Genomic DNA, 20,991 nt, shown 5'->3' on the forward strand with positions numbered 1-20,991 from the left:
GCTCACATTTCTATGCTAAGTGACATTTAATTTTCTCATTAATTGCTACTTACATAGAAATGAGACTTTTGTAAATTTACTTGCACCTGTTTTTTTTTTTTTTTTTTGCTTGTTTTATTGTTTTGTTTTTTGAGACAGGGTTTCTCTGTGTAGCAATGGCTGTCCTAGACTCGCTTTGTAGACCAGGCTGGCCTCAAACTCACAGCAATCTGCCTGCCTCTGACTCCCAAGTGCTGGGATTAAAAGCAATGCGCCCACCACACATGGCAAAAATAAACACATTTCTTTTCTTTTTAAGATTATTTATCTATTATGTATACAGCATTCCTCCTGCATGTATACCTGCAGGCCAAAAGAGGGCACTAGATCTCATAGATGGTTGTGAGCCACCATGTGGTCGCTGGGAATTGAACTCATGACCTCTAGAAGCCCAGTCAGTGCTCTTAACCTCTACCATCTATAATGTGATCTGATGCCCTCTTCTGCCCTGCAGGTGTACATGCAGGCGGAGCACTGTACGCATAATAAATATTATTATAAAAGTACTTGAAAGACTTCATTAGTTTTCAAATTTGGTTTGTCTTTGTTTTTTGGATTTGTTACTTTGCTTTTGCTCTGTTTTGGTCAGAAATACTTGTAGATGATTTCTTTCCCTCCCAATATTGCTCACTTATGTCTGTTTTTCTCAGTAGTGTGGCTGGTGGCTTATCAGTTTTATTGCTAAGAATTAGCTGTTAGCTTTACTATTTTCCCCCAATTGATTGTTTTCCACTGCATCCTCCCCCTTCTCCCCCCCCCCCCCTTCTCTTCCTTTCGGGCATACATTTTTCCTACTTGCAGGTAGAAGGTAAGGTCACTGAAATAGGAGTCTTTACTTTTCTAAAATAAGCTTTTGATGTTATACATTCCTCTAGAAATACTATGCAGTGTGGTTTCCACAATTTTTATTTTTATTTAAGAAGAAAAGATGAGAGGAAAAGGGAAACAGGAAGAGGGACAGAAAAAGGGAAAGAGAATGGTTGAAAGAGACGAGAAGCGACTGTCAAACTCTGGAGCTGGACTCACAGGGAGCTGTGAACCACCCAGTCTACGCCATCTGGAAAAGCACTGTGCTCTCCTAACCATCAAGCCTTCTTTCCTGAACCTCATCTTCACTTTCATTCAGTTCAGTGTACTGCCAACTTTATTTTTCAAACAGTTTATATAGTCATGTTTAAATTTATGTTCCGTACAGTTGGATTGTCTTCAAGATTCAATCTGATTATAAAAGCACCTTGGACGAGTCGATGTAATTCTAGGTATGTCTGTTTAAATCTCCCACCTTGCTGTTTGTTTTCTGTCTCACACTTATCTTTCACTACCTTTTTGGATGTGTGTGTGTGTGTGCGCGCGCGCGTGTTTCCTAGTGTAGCAATGTACGTGCCACAGCCCCCAGGCAGAGGTCAGAAGGCAATCATGAGGGTCAGTCTTCACTTCCAGACTGTTTGAGGCAGGGAGGTCTTTAGTTTGTCACAGTGTATGCCAGTCCAGCTGGCCCATAGGCCTCTGGGGTCCTCCTGCATCTGCCTCACCCCACAGTAGGTTCAACAGTATTACAGATGTACCCTGCAGATTTCCCTGGGTCTTGAGATGCCAACTGTGGCCCTCATGCATGTGTGACTACACATATAACCGTTCCCAGATCCTATCCCATTTTGTTGTTTTATCACTTTCACTAGTTTGCTAGTTATAATTAACATTTTTCCACGGCAGCTGACAAGTGTTTCTCATCGCAGCCTGTTTCAGTTAGTGTGTGTGAGCAACTCAGGACAGGAGACTTCTTCATTGCATCCTCCCAACCTTGATCATAGCCCATGTCCACTTTACCTTGGTTAACAAGATAACATTTTACGCTTACCTTTGAATAGTATTTTTAAAGTGGGAAGTGTCTTTATTCGTTAATATTTTGGGTCTTTACTGCTTTGTGCAGTTACAACTTAGATGTGGTACCCTTTCGGACAGTAAGTCCTTCTTGGACATTTCCTGTAGCTCCTTCTCCTTGTAGAGAACTCTTTTAGCCTTTTTAGGTCTGGAAGAAAAAAGAAAGTTTTATTTTATTTTCATTTTTGGAAAATATTTTCACTGGGTATAAATTTGAATTGGAGTTCCACCTTCAGAACTTTGAAGATGCTCTGCCATGACCTCCTTTTTTCTTCCCCGCCCTTTTCCTTCAACTTCTATTTTCAATTTTCTGTAGCTGCTGCTTTTAAGAAATTTGCTGTTACCTGTAACCCTGAGTACTCTGAGTCTCTCTCTCAGGGACGACACTGCTGTGGTGCCCAATGTCTACTACATAGTAACTGCTTTGTCTCTCCATGTTAGTAACAATTGTCTTTTGTTGTCAAATTTCTAGTGGGAAGCTAAATCCAATCCTTATTATTCCATTTCAGCTAGAGACAAAGAGTTCAAGTTCAGACTGTTTTGAATACAAAAATTTATTTATCGTACTCATCATTTAAATCCATGACAACTGTTTTACCTATACACATAAAATTACTAAATTGTTTTATCAGACCCCTTTTAATACATAATATATACACCTATAGAAAAAAGGAAGTAGGAAAATATTAACAGATTAAAATATAGTATATAGACAAAGTAATTTTGCATTCTAACATTGTTTGAGTGACATATAAGAAAACTTGTTACAAGTCATAATGCCGCCATATTTGCCAAGACAGCAACTTGATATGCAAAGAGATTTTCTGAGTCACACAAAAAAGTCTTATTCCTGTCCCACCTTTGGAGATAATTATTCATAGGTTTATATTTGTTAAATACATCCTTTCACTTTCCATCACTTTAGAAACCCATAGAGTTAGCAAACTAAGCTACATTTTAGTAAATATTTTGATCTTGGAAAGCAATATTGAGGAGAAGACCTATATACAAAGTACACAGTTGAAATCTTTGGGCAAGAGGCAACAGGAATATAAACAAACGGGTAAGTAGCCCCCCCAATACAACCCGATCAAAAGTGTGGAGCACAGTAGGCAGATGAGCATGCCTAGCACTGCCAACGTGTAAATTCTTTGCATGATAAACCTTTATGAATAATACTATGGTAAGGCTAACGACAGAAAATGTGGTCCACAGCACACTATAATATATGTACGTATAAACACAGAAGAAATAATCTATGCCTTTCACTTGTGAGGAAAAAACATGGCAACAATACTGTAATATTTAGTATCTTATAAGAAATTCTCATTGATCATAAGTAGAGCCATGGTAATTAAAACCAAATAGTATGATTTTACACATCATTAATTCATTAGAAAAGCAGCAGATGTATAGCCCTTGAGTCTTCCAAACCCCTTAAAGTCTTTCCTATGTAAAGTTAGATAACCAGAGCAAAGGTGCTGTGTATCTGGACAACTCAAAACTTCAAAATGTGTTACACATACAAGCAATAAATAAGTCATACCTGATGTCATCACGTTAACAAAACAATTATTAAACAGTAGCATGAAAAAATCCAATCGCCACTTTAAAAGTATTTCTTCATAAAATAGAAGGTATACCAAGGTTTTAAACATTGGCTACCTAAAAAAATTTGGAATACAATTTGTCCTTCAAAAATATATCTGTTTAAAAAAGTCATTTACAAAACATAAACCTATCCTTATATGCACATCTTTTTCTCTTAGGAAAAGGGCACTTAGTGTATAGCTAAGGCAGTCAGAAAATGAAGTTCCTGTTGACTTTCCCACTGGAAAGATGGTATCCACTCAGTTCTAATATAAAAATATAAGTATGTCTGACAGAGATGGAATAGTCCGTGCTGCAAAATCCATGCTCAAGGCCATGAGAACAATGTGACTCTGTGTCATTGTTAGTTGCCAGAGACCTCCCAACTGATAAAAACTTAAGGCATTCTGGGTCTTTAGAAGTGGGCCCGGAGTCTTTTGTTTTCTTCTCGCAGTCTTTCGATTTCAGCCACTAAGCCTTCATTCACCGAGTATCTTTCCAGCAAAGAGTGCATTTCATTCTGGAAAAGAGGGGAAATGCTTTATAAATGCCTGGCTTTTCACACTACCCAGCAAACTGGGTTTTACACATGTTGCACTGTCACTTCTTTTACCCTCAATTAACTAGCTAAATGGTATTTCTTGGACTTAACCACGAAGATTACTAGAGAAATGAAATATCTGCAAGTTTACGGTCACACTTTTGGGAATTTATCAGAGAACAAACCTATGAGGTAGAAGCCCTAATTCCCACAAGTGGAGGAGTACCTGGGCAGCTAAGATCGACACCATTGTTAAAGCGTCTGAACTCCCCCCACTTCTCTTAGCAATCAGCTGTAACGACTAAGGAAAGAGGTACTGTTCCGTTTTTTTCTCAGATCCTCACCCTTCTGCATTCTTGAGGACACTATCTGCTATACATACCAGTTGCATATGAAACTGTTTAATCATCTCCACTTGCAAATTCACAATGTCCCTGTGGCAAGCTTCCCTAGGAAGAAAATAACTCCTGTTAGAATCTGTCAGTGCAAAAGCTCTGGATCATTCACAAAGCATCTTCTCTGTTGAAATGATAGATATTAACCGCAGGTATGCTGATGTACCAGTGACAGTGGTTGTGTGCAGCGATTCTTTTACTTGAAATTTAAGAATCCATTAATCTCCACAGCGATGAGCAGTATGTTGCCGACGAAGAAGCAGAGCCAGAGCAGGTCTAATTCATCCACTGTCACACAGGCCCAGCAGGTCACCAGCCCTGGTTGTCCTATGCATCTCTACAGTGCTACAGCCTACTTGTTATGCTCTGTGCCCATCCTCCTGGCAACTGACAACTGAATTGCTTCCAAAATTCACTATTCCCATGTTGCTATAAGTGAATACACATGCACGCACACACACGCACACATGTATAAATAATTACACATGCCAGTGTCCATTGGCAACAGTGGGTATAGACTTGTTTACTATGCACTCATGCAAATGGCTTTTCTGAGCAGTATGTGAATGGATTTTGTTCACAACCAACATGAGAGTTCTGCTTGAGCTCTGTCACTTCACCAAAGCCAGGCAACACCACTTTTCACCAAACTCTGCCATGAAAGTGACATGGTATCACACTGTGTCTTCCATTTGCTGATCAGCTAGGAAGTAGAGTGCTTTTCTGAGTTCATACACTGTTCCTCTTTGAAATATGCTGTTCTTGAATCTTTATTATTCACTATAAAGCTTTTTGACAGCACCTTACTATGTGGCCCAGGCTACCTTGGAATTTCTCATCCCTTTTATCCTGAGTGCTGGGATCCCAGGATGCATCACCTCATCTGACTCACTGAAAACTTACAAATTGGTCCTTTGCTGGCCATGAGATAACAATTTTAATCATGAGACAACATAAAGTGCCAAGACCATAGTATCTTTCCATGTCCACTCCATGAAGTGCTAATAATTTGTAGTATGTAATAAAATTCTCCCTTGGGGCTAGAGAAATGGCTCTGCAGTAAAAATCACTTGTTATTTTTGCAGAGGACATGAGTTCTGATCCTGGCCCCCACATGGCAGCTAAAAACTGTCTACCTTCAGTGTCAGAGGATCTCCCAGCCTTCTTCTGGCCTCCACACTTCTGTGAATACACACGCATGGCACAAACATACACATGCAGACGAAACACCCATATATGTAAAATAAATCAATTTTAGAAATAGTTTTTGCTTAAAAATGAGGCAGGGGGAGCACGACTGGTGGACACTCCCACTAGCAGTGGACAGGGTTTGCTTTTCCCCTATCTGCCACTGCTATCATCAGCTAAAGATGATGAACATTTCTCAGTCATTTCTAGTTATCACTTGAATATTCTGTGCTTAGTTTAGCTCCATGTACCCCCTTTGAGTTGTTTCTTGATTTTTTTTCCCTAGATCTTTGTATATTCAAGATACTAACCCTCTGTCAAGAGTATCACTGATAAGGACTTTCTGATTCTTTAGGCTGATTCTGTACTCAACTGATGTCGTCTTTTGCTGTACAAAAGCTTTTTAGTTTAGTGTCGTCCCATTTATTAATTGTTGGCCTTAATATTCAGAAAGTCCTCTCCCTCCTCTTCTTTGACACTGGGTTGAAGCCTATTCCCTACAGTCCATCAGAGTCTCACGTCAAGGGCCAAGATCCATTTGGAGTATAACTCTGTGCGAGACAAGACAGGAGATCTAGTTTCCTTCTTCTACACACATCTATCCAAACGGACCAGCACAATTGTTGAGGATGCTGTCTTTTCTCCAGTGTATTTTTTGGCCTGTCAAAAATTGAGTAGTTGTAGGTATATGAAAAGTCTGTGCCCTCCTGGAGGTGGGTAGCGATGGGAACAGGAGGGATGGGGTACAGAGGAGGGAGAGGGAGAGACTGGAACTGTGGGGGGCGGGGCATTTGCAGGGAGGGAGATGTGGAAACCTAGTGCAGTACAAACTTCCTGGAATCTACAAGTGAACCTAAGGAAGACTCCTAGTAATGGGGGATACAGAGCTTGAACTAGCCGTCTTCAGTAACCAGGTAAGGCTTTCCAGTAGTAGGACTGGGACACCAACCCAGCCACAAAACCTTTAACCTACAATTTTGTCCATCCTGAAAGATGTGCTGGGGTAATGGTGACACAGAACTTATAGGAGTAGCCAACTAATGACTGGTCCAACTTGAGGCCCATGCCATAAGAGGGAGCCTATGCCTGACAATGCTTGGATGGCCAGGAACTAGATATCCCAGAGACATACAATAGTACCAAACAAGACAGAACCAAACACAACTAGACAAATGATAGATAGATAGATAGATAGATAGATAGATAGATAGATAGATAGATAGATAGACAGACAGACAGATGATTGATAGATAGATTTTTTAAAACCCAGTGAAATGATTCCTAATGATATTCTACTATACTTAAAGATTAGTGGTCGGCCCAATCATCACTGTTAGAAAGGGTTCACCTAGCAACTGATGGGTGTAGTGCAGAGACCCACAGCCAAACATCAGGGGAACCTCAAGAGGGGGAGGAAGGACTGTAGGAGCTGGGGGAAGGGGTCAAGGACATCAAAAGACTGCCGCCACTAAGTATGGCTCATGGGGCTCACAGAGACTGAAGTGACAGTCAGGGAGCCTGTATGAGTCTTAGCTAGGTCCTCTGCATATATGCTACAGTTCCGTAGCTTGGTGTCCTTGTGGGACTCCTAATTGTGGGGTTAGATTATCTCCAATTTTTTGCCTTCACTTGAGACCCTTTTCCTCCTACTGGGTTGCCTCGTTCAGCCCTGATATGAGTTTGTGCCTAGTCTTTTTATAGCTTGATATGCCATGCTTGGTTGATATTCCTGAGAGACCTGCTTTTTTCTGAAGGGAAATGGAAGAGGAGTAGATCTGGGGGTGTGGTGGTGGGGAACTGGGAGGAGTGAAGGGAGGGGAAACTACAGTCAGTATGTAATGTATGAGAGAATAAATATTATAAAGAGAAAAGCAAAGTGTGTGTCCTCCATTCTATTCTACTGAACAGTGTGTCTATTTCTATGCTAGCACCGCATGACTTTTACTACTATAGCTCTGCAGTATAACACAGTGAGGGATTTTAAGCCCCTAGCAGTTCTTTTATTGCTCAGAACTGTTTTGGCTATTCTGGGCATTTTGTGTTTCCAAATGAAATTTAAAGTTATTTTTTTCAATGTCCGTGAAGAATCATATTTTAATTTTGGTGGGGATTGCCTGAACCTGTAAGGAACTTTTGATAGGATGGCTATTGTCCCACTAGTAATCTTACTAATTTATGAGCATGGGAAGTCTTCCTTAGCACTTAGTATCTTCTTCGGTTTCTTTTTATTGTTTTTATGTATCTTATTATTTTAAAGTTTTAGTATACAAGTCTTTTACTTCCTTAGTTAGATTTATCCACCACCCCTACCCCTGCCAACACAGCTATTATGAACCAGATTGACTCTGTTCTGAGATGGAGGGCACAAGTAGGCACAAAACCCTACTGTTACCTGAGGAGCTACTGGCAGTTGATAGCTGTGGGAGAGAGAGAAAGAGGCATCTTTCTCTAATGATGTGACCTTAGGACACTGATCACACGCCAGGGCAGGGCCCACTCCCAACAGTAGCTGGGTAACATAAACTGAACTCAATGTGGTGGAGAGTAAAGAAGAAAACTCAAAGTTGGGTGGATAGGCAGGGTGGATATGGGAGGAAAATGTATTGCATGAAATTCTCATAGAATTAATAAAAATATTATTTTTAAGAGATTCCATCTTACACCTGTCAGAATGACTAAGATAAAAAAAAATTCGAGTGATGGCACATGCCAGCAAGGACATGGAGCAAGGGAAACACTCCACCACTGTTGGTGGGGGTGTACACTGTACAACCACTGTGGAAATCAACCTGGTGATTTCTCAGAAAATTAGAAACAGCGCTACCTCAAGGCCCAGCTATACCCAAAAGATGTTCCACTACACAACAAGAACATTTGCTCAACTATTTTTACTGCAACTTATTCATAATAGCCAGAATCTGGAAACAACCCTAGATGTCCCTCAACCAAAGAATGTATATAGAAATTGTGGTACATTTCACAATGGAATACTACTCAGCTATTAAAAACAAAGAAATGATGAAATTTGCAGGCACATGGACAGAACTAGAAAAGATCATCCTGAATCAAGTAACCCAGATCCAGAAAGACACACTTGATATGGACTCACTTATAGGTGGATATTAGCCATATAGTATAGGATATCCTCACTACAATCCAAAGACCCAAAGAAGCCAATGAGAGCCCAAGGGAGGATGCTTGAATCTCACTCAAAACAGGAAATACAACAGGCATCTGAAGTAGATGGCGGGAGGGAACTGGGTGGGAGATGGGGTAAGGCGGATAACGAAGTGGGGATCAGGTCGTGGGAAAGAAGAGGAGGGCAGGTGAGGAAAAGAACTGAGAGAGAGAACAGAAATTGGGGGGGGGGGGTCTCTGGGACAGGGGAGGCTCCTGAGAGTCTATGGGAGTGACCCTGGCTGAGACTCCAAGCAGTGAGTGTTAAGGAGCATAAAGAAGGCACCTCCTCTAGGCTGGTGGGGCTCCCAGGAGAGAGAGGGGGACATGAAGCCACATATAAAACTTTCAATCTAAACTATGCCTTGCCTACAAGAAGCATAGGGACAGAGATTAAGAGAATGGCAAACCAGTGACTGGCCCAGCTTGAGACCCACCCCACCGAGAGGGCTGACCAATGTCACCATTAATGAAACTCTGCTATGCTTGCAGACAGGAGTCTAGCATAGCTGTCTTCTGAGAGGCTTCGTCCAGCAGCTGATGGAGACAGATGCAAAGACCCAAGGCCAACCACGGTGCAGAACTCGGGGAGTGCTTGGGAGGTAGGATAAAGGGAGTCAGAGAGGTCAAGGACTCCACAAGAAGACCTACAGAGTAATCTAACCTGGGCCCATGGAGGCTCATAGAGACTGAACCACCAACCACAGAGCATGCATGGACAGAACCTAGACCCCCGGGCTTGGGGAGACAGAGAGAACCTTGGGAAGAACTTGGTCATCAAGTGGATTCCCTAACAACAGGTGCAGGAGCGGTCTCTGATCTGCTTCCTACTGTTGGCTGGATCACTTTCCCCTAGCTGGGCTGCTTGTCACTCCTGGGTGGGAGAGGATATGCTTAGCCCTGCAGTGACTTGAGATACTATGTGGATTGGTACCAACTGGGGACCTCCCCTTCTTTGGGAAGAGAAGGAGGAGGAGTTGGGATCAGGATGTGATGTGATGATAGATAGATAGATAGATAGATAGATAGATAGACAGACAGACAGACAGGCAGACAGACAGATAAATGGAGGGGGGAAAGACAACCTCTTCTTATAAAGATCACCATCTTGTTTAGATGCATTCCAAAGCAACTTAATTTTTCAGTATGGAAAGCAAGGTTGAGGTGTAACAGGGCCCAGGAGCTTGAGATGCCTTTCCCTGGTAGGGGAGTATTAAGAGCATATGGCCACCAAGACGGTCAAGGTTAACAGGTGCAGTAGGCTCACAACCCTAAAGAGGGTAGGATCAGCATTCGTGGGTGTTGGTAAAAACAAGAGCCAGCAGGATAGAAAGATGGAGTGAATACACCAGACATTCAGCTGCTGTCTGCAGGGGAATAAAGGGAAACCAGAAGTAAACTAATTCTAAGAAAAGCTAAGCCAGCAACTATAGACTTAAGGGGCCCACTTGACAAATGAAAATCCTGAAAGATAATTCATGATGTCATCTCTCAATGACAAAAATCAGTCTGCAAAACAGTACTTGTTAAAATTATCCAGAGTTACAAATACAAAGAAACTTAAAGTAGAGTTGAAGAAAGGAAGAATTCTTCCTGGGAAAAGAAAGGCCCAAGATTCTAGACTGTGCATGTGCAGGAGAAGCTTCCTGGGGGAAGGTGAACAGAACGAGCTGAATGTCTATAGACCTTAAAGCCAACTGGAGACTCGACAGCGTTTAGAATCCCAAGACTTCTGCTGTCAAGTCTGTCCTGACCAACTTTCTCCCCTGGGCCTGTACTAAGTGCTTACATTAAAAATAAGCGATAAGCAAAGACACAGGGTTGGGAGAGAGGCCCCTGAGGCACAGAGCATGTGACATCTGAGGGCAAGGGAAAACTAAGAACAGCCTCTGAAGGCAGAATGGCCGCACAGAGGAGCTACCATGAGAGCGAAAGGAAACCCTCAGCCCTGTCCCTTCTGGGCCCACAATGACACGGCAGCTGTATATAAGCTACTAGAAGCAGAGACAGAGCAACTAGCTTAGAAACCCTGCGCCACAGAAGCCCTAAGGCACAGAAAGGCAGGAACAGACTTAGTAAAAGGTGGTGGCCAGCTGTGAGGCAGAGAACTCAGTCTCCCCAGGACGCAGATCCCCATCTACTGAAGGGAGGGGAGGCCTGAGCCCACCTCTCTAGAATCAGCAGACACCGCGTCAGGCCTTCATAATCCCTGCTCTCTGCTCTCCTCTCTGCTGACATTCCTAGAGTTCATACCCATGTCTCTCCTCATGCTGGTCCCATATACTTCTGTATAAAATAAAGCCTCTTCAGCAATACCTTTCTAAATCTGCTCCCTTTCTGTGTCCTTATTTGTGCTAGACTCAGCTGTTATCTAGACAGTTTTCCTATTAGGCCATACATATTTATGTAGTCCTCAGAAACTCTTACATCTTTTAAAATCATGCACTGACAGTAAGAGGACGCAGAGAGAAGGGACTACAGCAGACTACTTATAACCCTGCAACTGTCTACGTTGCAACTGACAACAAGTCCTAATAAAATACCAGTGCAGTTAAAAAGCACGACCAAAGTCCGATATGAACTACTGCATATGATCCTACTGAGCAAACCTGATGATCACTTAACGGAAGGGAAAGGAGACTGGACAGAGGATGCAATGCTAAGAGATAAAAGGGCAACAGATGCTTCCAGAACGCCCCACAGTCACAGCAAGGGAAGAGAACACAGGTGGGGGCCCGACTTCGCTGCGGTCATACACCTGCTTTAGTCCTAGTGTCATATTGACCACAGTGCTTATTTGCCAATCACGAATACAATAATTCACATTAAAACAAACACATATACCATATCCGAATGCAGTATACTTATTCCAAAAACCAATGGCCACTGTGAAAGACTCCACTTCTGTATTCTTATTATCTGATACACATACTAGGCACATCATAACTGTCAAAAAAAAGACAATCTCTTAAAAAGAAAATGTCTAATCTTTCAAAATGCGTTTAAAATATTTTAAACATTAGAAAGAAATGTGCATTAATAAAAAACTATACATTTCCAATTTTATTCTCATTAAAATCCAAGTAATTTCAAGTCAGAAAGGGAAAATAAAAATCTCATAGAAAAGATTAGTAACTGAAAATAACTTCCAAACCCTGAAAAATCAATGAAAAGGCAATAGCAACATTCTAGAATACATGTTAATATTTTTGTTTGATCCCGCAAATTTCAGAGAATACATAGATAATCCCAATATCTTAATACTCTCTGAGTGAAAAAAATCACTTTTAATTTATGATGACATAAAATCCTACAGCCATGACTAAAGGCAACAGGAGGAACAGTCATCAAATATAGCTTTATAATGAACATTCAAATGATGGGAAGAACAAAATTAAGTTACAGAAATAAAGAAATGTCTCTCTGTCTCTCGGTATATATGTAACACTGAAGTAATTTATCTGGTGGATGGCTTGGTGATTACAGGCACTTGCTGCCTCCAGACTGAAGTTTAATCTCCAGAACCCACAACACAGCAAAAAAAAAAAAAAAAAAAAGAGAACACGCAGGCTGACCTCTAACCTCTACACGGTTGCAGTGACATACGCTCCCCTACCCCAGCTCCCACACAAAATATTAAACAAGCCTAACAGGTCTGTTTCACACATCCCTTCTTATGGTGCCCTAATGTAAGAACTGCATTTGAGTACATAAAAACCCGCCACATCCTGCTGACAGACAGAGTCTACAAGGACACTGCACACTCATAGCTTCTCCATGCAGGTGGCAAACGTGCCTTTCCACAGTGCGGTGCACAAAGATCAGAATTGACATTTCGTATGTTCTGTGCTCATCAAAACCTAGGCGCACATAGCAATTACCAGGAGGAACTCTGGTTGTGGTTTGGCACAGGTAAAAACAGACTGCTACCTGAAGTCATCCAGCGTCTCCTGTATCATGTTCTGAATGAAGCGGATCTGAACGGAGCTGAGCGGTGCGCTCGGCCGACTGTTCCCCAGGGTATCCACTATTTTTTCTGAGAGGGAACTGGCTACTCCAGCAGTGACGGAGGATGCTGCCTTTGGCACTAAAACAAATGGAGGAAATATTAATAGTTAACTTGGACAAAGAGACATCGACCATTCCTAAATACGATTTGGTAAAGACTTGGGAAACTGCGTAAGAACAGTGTTCTGTCTGGAGTACACACTTCAGAAACTCTATGACATTATTTCTAATGGTCATTTATCTGTAGATATAAGCTGCCAACTGTCTAATGTAATAACACATGACAGAGGGATTAATCTTGAAGGATCCCTGAGCCATTTCCTCTTATAAAAGATGTATGTGACAAGCTGCACCACAAACCAGACTACTAAAAACAAACAGGAGGAACACAGGCGTGAAGCAGTTGCCACTGGCGAGGCCCTGGAGTTTGAGCAATGCAGACAGGCTCTCGGTGGAGCCATCTGCACAGGCAGCTCCTACACACCAGCTCAGCTTCCTTAAATGCATCTGGGTCTTCAGTCTACCGCATATACTCTAAGGATAAAACGTAATACAGTTCTTTTACAGATTTCAAGTACTTAACCACACCATTTCAGAAAGTCCTGTTTCACTCTATGTACACCAAGTTGAATCAAGCCCTTATGTACTGGACTGAGAATGAAGTCCTTATCAAATGATCAAGTCAGGGCTGCTGGATTAAGCACTCATGACCTCTGACCCAGCTGTCCTTAAAGTCATCCTTTAACTTTACCTGGCCCGTGGCTACTCTCCGTTTGTTTGTTACAAGTGAAACAATCAGGGACATCCCAACTGCACAGTCTCCAACACGAGAGCGTCCAACGCGCTTACCTGGAGTTGAGGATCCATTGATGGAGGGCTCATGTATCAACTGGGCTTCAATTTCTTTCTCTGGCTTTTCAAGTTTTTCAAGATTTCTTGTTTGGTTAGACGATGGACAGGTATTTAGAATTCCAGGTTCAGCACCAGAGGAGATCAACTTTGTAAACTTCATATTTAAAACAAACAGTCACTTTAATAAGTCATTTCTTATTTTATCTATTTATCCTACTACCCACAGAATTTTTACCTAGTTCTCACTTCTTTGCCCCAGTAGGCACGGCCAGGAAAATAAGAATTGACCAGGAGCTAATGCTAACAACAAAGCAAATGTATGAGTCAAGATATGAACACTTACAAAATGCTAATTTATTAAGCACTGTTGACTACAGTCACAAATGCAAATCACTGGGAAGAGGAAGGAGGGAAGAGACCTCTAGACTCTCATGTAGTAACTAGACAGAGCTATCCGACAAACAGGACATTTTTGTACTACTGACTTGATTATCTGTTAACATCTAGTTTTAAATATAAGAAAACAAACATTAGAACACCTACAGACCTCTGACCTCTGACCCCCAAGGTGCTAATACTTTAGTGGTTCTTAGCAACCTCAGATTTGCTGGAACACTAGGAACCACTTAACTACCAGCTTGCTTTAGGCTGCAGTGGAAATATATTTTTAAAGAATTTCCCCCTTTCTACATATTTCTCTTCTTTTTTCCCTACTTAGGAAATTAGAACTTTTCACTCTAAAATCTTTGAGTATCTGCACTACTCAGAGCAGACCCAATGAACACAACATACAAGTGAAGACACATCATCGCCCATTGTCTTAGCTTTACTTCTCAGAAGTAAGACTAGCTGGAAAGCCCAGGCGCAGTGGCACACGCCTGTAACCCCCGCCTCAGGGAGGCAGAGGCAGCTGGATCACTGTGAGTTCAGCGAGTCCAGGAAAATCAAAGCTACATAGAGAAACCTTATCTCAAAAAAAAATTTTTTTTTCTTTTCCTCAGTGAGAATAAAGAATGTATTCGGATACAGGGTTACATTATTTTAACCTGATTTTTTTTCCTACTTAAACATGAAGTTGATTCTTTCCCTTGACTTCATAAGAATAAAAATAATTTCTCCTCAAATAAAATAAAGTAAAATTCATGGATGATTGAAGATGTGTCATTATCTGCAACACAGACAAGGTTTGGCAGACTTTAGAACTGTCCTTCAGCTATTAAGAAACGGCATCAAGATTTAAAACTATTCTTTTGCCTAGTAAGTACTTGGCATTAGTTATTAACACATATTCGCTGGTGGCAGCCCCTCCTGAGTGACACACACTGAATTCAGGCGCTGCTTTTGGGTGGGGTGAGTACCTGCTTCAAGGGGTCCTTAGGTTCCTGTTTCCCTAGGTGTGTTTTCTTAGGCTCGGCTGTCAAACCATGACTTTCATCTTCTTCTTTCCCTGGAGACCCCATCAGGACATTAAGAGGGCTGGAGTGCAGGACCAGAGTGCTGGAAGTGACTGGAGGTTTTCTCAGGGGGAAAATGGAGTTCAGCTGAGGTAGGAAGTCAAGGCCTGTGAAGGAAAGGGAAGGCGACACGCACATGATGCTCCCCAACCTTAAACACTTGGCATAAGACTTTATTAAAACAGTGGCAGATAATGTGGCAACAGACAGGGCTTTGGACACAAAGGACTGGCTTATCTCTCAGCTGGAATGGGCTGGATTTGGGGCACAACCTTTCAAAGCCTGACACTCTCTCTCTGGGAGGATGGTGAGCCTTTAAAAATACATGTGCCCCAACAGGCACATAGATGGCTCCAGAGCCTTAAACAGGAAGACTAAGGTATACAAGGCCAACTTGGACTACACAGCAACAATGTCTTAAAAAGTTTCTTTTCTTGTGAAAATACTTTGAAAACCACATTCAATGATTTAGGCCGTACCGGTTCTTCATGACTAAGAGTTTTAATTTGTGCCTGTCTGTGGCAGCCTTTAAGATGGCCCGATGATCCAGGCCTGACTTCCATTCTCTGTGCATTCCCCTCAGTTTGCATGAGTTAGACTAAGGAAAGGAATATGGCGAAAGTGGTGTGATGTCACTTCCAAGATCAGGTGACAGATAGTGTGTCTTCTCTCCCAAAAGTCCTCCCTCCACAGTCCTCTCTGAGGAAAGCAGCTGCTCTGCTGTCAGCTCATCTGAGGAGATGTCCAAAGATGGAAGACACTGGTCTCTGCAGTCAGAAGGTTCACAAGCGAGCTTGGAAGCAGAGCTGAATGCAGCTCTGGCCAATTCCTCAACCAGAGCATCAAGGAAGGATCTAAAGCCAAAGGTGCCTGGCCAAGTGATGCTGAACTCACAGAGACAGTGAGATGCCAAGTGCTCGTATTTAAAGCTACAGGAGGTGAGGTGAGTTGTTACATAGCAGCAGTATCAGTACTGCTTAGGATTTTCACAAAAATATTTCTTAGGATTTCTTACCATCTCCTTTCCCTACAGATTCTTCACCTCCTTTGTTGACTACAGCATCTACAATAAAGTAAGATAGTCAAATTAACTTTTTTATTTGCAATATTCTTTATAATAAAATTTATTTATTTATTTTTTTTTTACATTGCAAAAAGAGAAGCTGTAGCAACTCTTCCCATTCACTGTCCCAAGAAAGAGTCAGAGACGGACACTGCTGAGCGTGAGTCAAGCCAAGCATCAACACGAACTGAGGCAGGCCTCCCTCTAAGAAAGAGTCTGAGACGGACACTGCTGAGTGTGAGTCAGGCCGAGCATCAACATGAACTGAGTCAGGCCTCCCTCTCGCTATTTAGCTTCCTGCAGAGCAGCACATATGCACAATCTTCTCTGCATGGTCACATAAGGCGACAGCAGTGCACGAACAAGCCCTAAAATAGGTGCTGGCATTCAACAACCCAGTTTCGATCATTTCATTTGGGGCCAGCTGCCAATACAGTTACACTTCAGTTTACCTTGAGCATATTTACACTAGAGATAATGCCTGCATTATGACACAAAATTGAGCAATTAATTGAAATAAGAATATTTTACATCTATTACAATGCTATAAAAATACATGGTTTTATTGATGCTAACTTAGATCATACTGTTGCAATACTATAATTATTCATTTATCAATATATAACAAAAACTGTGAACCCAATGTCAACATATTAATAGAATGGGCAAAAGCCACTAACAAATGTACCAGAAAAACAAATGGCCCATAAGCAAATGACTACCTGACCAGAAATCTGCACATTATGTATTCCTCATTCACCCAGTAACTGCATCTCTCTGTCTCTCCATCTCTCTCTGTCTCTGTCTCTCTCTCTCATTGACTTTTAAAGTTCATGGATTCCTCTTAATATAAAAATTATTTTTCTTTAACAGATGAAGAAACTGAGGCACAAAGATAAGTCCTTTCCTTAGAGAACTGTACCCTTGAGATTAAGACCAATTCCTAGTCAACAAAACAAACATTGAATGGTCTTATTTTCCTTAACATGAAGATGAAGCCTCACAGCTAAGTGGTGGTGGCGCACACCTTTAATCCCAGCACTCAGGAGGCAGAGAGGCAGGCAGATCTCTTGAGTTTAAGGCCAGCCTGGTCTACAGAGTGAGTTCAGGACAGCCAGGCTCCACAGAGAAACCTTGTCTCAAAAAACAAAAGCAAAAGATAAAACCTCAATGAATGGAGACAGATACCTTAAATTTTACATTTGAAAAATAGCACAGCAATTAAAGAAAAAGCTAGGCTGCTCATTTATTTATTCTAGAAAAAAGCCCCCTCCTTCAGTCTTAAATACAAAAGTTGTGCTCTCTCTGAGAGAGATAAAGGAGGTGGGGAATGTGTATTTAAATCTTCTACTAAGAACATTTAGATTCTGTGTCTGGCTTTTAAATATTATAAATAAAACAGCAAACACACAAATCTTACAGATGCCTCTGAATATTTTCTGAGGTAAATTGGTTGAAATGGAATTAACAGGACAGAAAATATGAATAATTTAACTATCAAATTGCCCTCTAGATATTTGCCCGGATTGCTGGTGCTGCTATTAGCACTGAAGCCATCCCATTAAGGAATGTGAGCCTCAGTAGAACTGGGAAAGCACAGCTGGACAATGGCATACGTGTGTCATGCATCAAGAAGGCAAAGGTTTCTTTTCAATGGTGACAGCTACAAGGTAGTGGCAGAGATGACATGACAATCACATGAAAACACCAAATAAATACTAATAATCTTTATTTTTGCATACCAAACATCCAAATTTTTAGGTAGGTTTATTTGAAGCAGACACAAGTCAAAGGTTGCTTATAATGGTAGATGCTCCCTGAGGTAACGCAGTTGGCCCCCCAAGTTCAGAGGCAGAGCACTCGCCTAACACACAAAAGGTGCTGGGTGGGCCCCAGGATGCGGGTGGGGTGGGTATACACAATGGCCAGCACTTGCTTTAGCAAGGCACCTTCTCACCTATTGGGTACAGGAAAGCCACAACTCAGGAACTAAGAAAATGATCAACCACTGTGTGATTTAGACCCGCATCTAACAGCAGTATGAGACCACGCCCTATCTGAGCACACTTACCGTCTCTAATAGGTGAGAACATGTCACCTAAACTACTCTTCCCAGTATCATCAAAGCTGGAGAAATCGTGGCTTTTTCCACCATCTGCTTCCTTAGATAAGATATCTGTATTTTTGCTTCGAGGCAAGCCTTGGAAGAATTAGATACAAGAGTCAGTGTTATTACATACATCTAAACAGCTGCTAACATCAGAAGCAAGACTGTAAAAAATGAACATTACCTATATTGTTGCAATTTTACAACTGAGCATCAAGAAAAGCAGCAGACTATGTCAATGAAAGGCTTTTCCAAACAAGCAGCGCATCTGCTCATAGGAATCACTTCAGTGGAAGGTTTCTAAAGTCATTAATATGCTTCTACTGCCCTCTTAAAGGACACTGAGTACAAGCTATGCGTGTTACGTCTATGATTGTCTACAGATGACTGAGACATACCTGCTGGGCAGACAGTATGATGCCTAACATACAACAGGAGTCCTCCACCTTGCAGAAGGCAGGTCTCCTGTCCCTAGCAAAAGTCATCTCCCATTAACAGCGGGAGTTTTACTATCTGCATTATCCAACTAAAGGGCTGGTGACTCAGAATGTTATTAGCAACAAGGAAACAAGAGGACCAGACTCATAAAGAGTGCAGTCGGCAACAGCAAAGGGCTTGCTAACACAAGGCTTATGAGCCAAGGCTCTGTGGGAGAAAGCATGGATGAAGGACCATCTTGCTGCTGTTAGGGCTGTGAGTTCCCGAGCTGCAGCGGCTTCTGACTGGTAGCATGCTGCTGTACGTTTTAAAAGCTTTACTTGGTTGGCATCTTGGTCTCAAATGGAAACTGAAAAGCTAGAGATGAAAACAAATAACAGACTACGGGATTTCCAAAGCTGACAAAGTCAGGATAAAGAAATGAACTTTAAAATCAAAACAACTGCTAAGAAAAACCAAAGCATCTGTGTATCACAACCCTGAAAGGTGTTTCCAGCAGTGGCACAGTGACACACAACTGTAACCGGGCACTGGGAAGCTAAGGAGATCAGGGTTAGCCTGGGCTACATAGTGACAGAGATGAAAGGGAGAAACATGGGTACTTGCCTTTGTTTTTTTTTTTTTTTTAAAGGTTCTTAACATATATCTTAGCCTGTGAAACATTCAAAATAGAGGGTTAATATCATAGAAAAATAGTACTGAAGCCTTACTTTTCACTTCCTAAATTGTTATTTCATACTTGTACTGAGGATCAGCATCAAGTCTGTAGAGGGCTTTTTTAAATTACTAAATCAGTTAACTCCAGTAGAAACAGGAATTTTTAAAACTTTAGATTAACTGTACATAAATCTCAAATGAGTCACCAACATGGTCATGACTATGATTACATATCACTTACTACCTCATGAGGCAGGCATTTGGGATACGTTTTTTCTGGTTGCCATAATCATCTTAAACGTTAAACTCATCTTAGTGTACAAGGGAAAACAATGAGGCAGTAGACGCCAGGGCATAGCTCAGTCAGCAGAGACCGTGCCCTACAAGCTGAAGATGCTCCCCAGACCCCACAAGAGAAGAAAAGCAGGGCGTTTGCAGTCTCGGCACTGGGGAGGCAGAGGTGTACAGGGATCTCTGTGGCTTGCGGGCCAGCTACCTTGGCAAGTTGCAAGCCAATGAGAAACTCTGACTTCAAATAAAAAGCAGACAGCCCCTAAGGAATGTGACACTCAAAGCTGCTGTCAGGCTTTCATATACATAGGCACAGACAGCACACATGCACCTACACATATGCATGCTCACACTCACACACTCAAGACAAGTAGGCTCAGTAAAGATGATTCTGTGTGTGTAAGACAGAGAGTAAGGCAGCAACTAGGAATAAGCCTATGAGGTTCCAAGTTTGCCAAAGGCCAGAGCTTAGGGAGCTCAGCACAACGAGTGAAACAACTCTGTAAGTTGACAGTTACTTGAAAATAAACAGAAATCTGTTTGTGGGAACAAAGCAAATTGCCCCCCTTCCGAAACTGAGACTGTTTAGAGCTGTCATTAAAAGTAACCCAGTAAACCCAAGTCTTTATTTGCTAATGAGTGCGGTCATCCTTAAAGAAGAGCTGTTAAAAACTGATACTCTACTTCACAGTTTATAAACCACTAATTTAATTTTTTAAAGTCATGAATAAGATAAGAATTGCAGAATCACTCATGAAAATCATGGCAAATTTTCATAATAGTTAATTCAGCATTTTAGGAGATATTATTCAGTTATATTTCAAAAATAATTTTTCCTAAGTAAACAGCCACTGTGTCTCCAGGTCCTTAAAAATGGACCTAGTTATTTCTCGTTATGTTCTGACTACTCTGTAAGAGTGACACAGACCATCACAGGAAGCTAATAAAAAAACAGTTATTTCATCTATGGAAGTCAACACATCAGCGCCTTGCTGTTACTTAGAAATAGTAAGTGTACACAGAGGAGCAAGGACGTGACGTGCACCTGAGACAGCACACTTGCATTACTACTGAGTGTAAGGTGGTGCTGAGAAATCAGACTGTCCTTATTACAGGCAAAGAGCAGTGAAGCCACCACGACACTGCACCTTCCTATGACCTAGCAGAGTCAACAGGATTGTCATTAGAGACCACCTAAACACTGCAACTCCCAGTTAGCCAAATTATAGCTTAATGTGGGCCAGGCACTATTCAGCAGTTCACTTGAATCAATGTTCATCTTGTCACTTACGGGTGACTTACTGACTGTA

At 41.6% G+C, this 20,991-nt stretch overlaps 1 protein-coding gene across 5 annotated transcripts in view; it reads right to left on the reverse strand.

Moving 5' to 3' along the window:
- The window catches only part of NEDD1 (NEDD1 gamma-tubulin ring complex targeting factor), a 52,869-nt gene that overhangs the window by 5,907 nt on the left and 25,971 nt on the right, over positions 1-20,991 (reverse strand). For 4 of the 5 annotated variants that reach the window (XM_084796155.1, XM_084796154.1, XM_084796153.1 and 1 more), the window contains exons 9-15: positions 18,260-18,388; positions 16,141-16,188; positions 15,030-15,232; positions 13,669-13,825; positions 12,742-12,898; positions 4,434-4,500; positions 2,454-4,030 (exon numbers count right to left, since the gene is read on the reverse strand). In XM_084796155.1, coding sequence (XP_084652281.1) covers positions 3,926-4,030; positions 4,434-4,500; positions 12,742-12,898; positions 13,669-13,825; positions 15,030-15,232; positions 16,141-16,188; positions 18,260-18,388 — 866 coding nt within the window. In that variant the 3' untranslated portion in view covers positions 2,454-3,925. Of the gene's footprint in view, positions 1-1,897; positions 2,069-2,453; positions 4,031-4,433; positions 4,501-12,741; positions 12,899-13,668; positions 13,826-15,029; positions 15,233-16,140; positions 16,189-18,259; positions 18,389-20,991 lie in introns of those variants that run through there. The other variant, XR_014781998.1, reaches the window with a different exon arrangement.

This window comes from Acomys minous, assembly GCF_964271855.1.
Source record: "Acomys minous genome assembly, chromosome: 9".
In the NCBI taxonomy this organism is placed as follows: Eukaryota; Metazoa; Chordata; class Mammalia; order Rodentia; family Muridae; genus Acomys; species Acomys minous.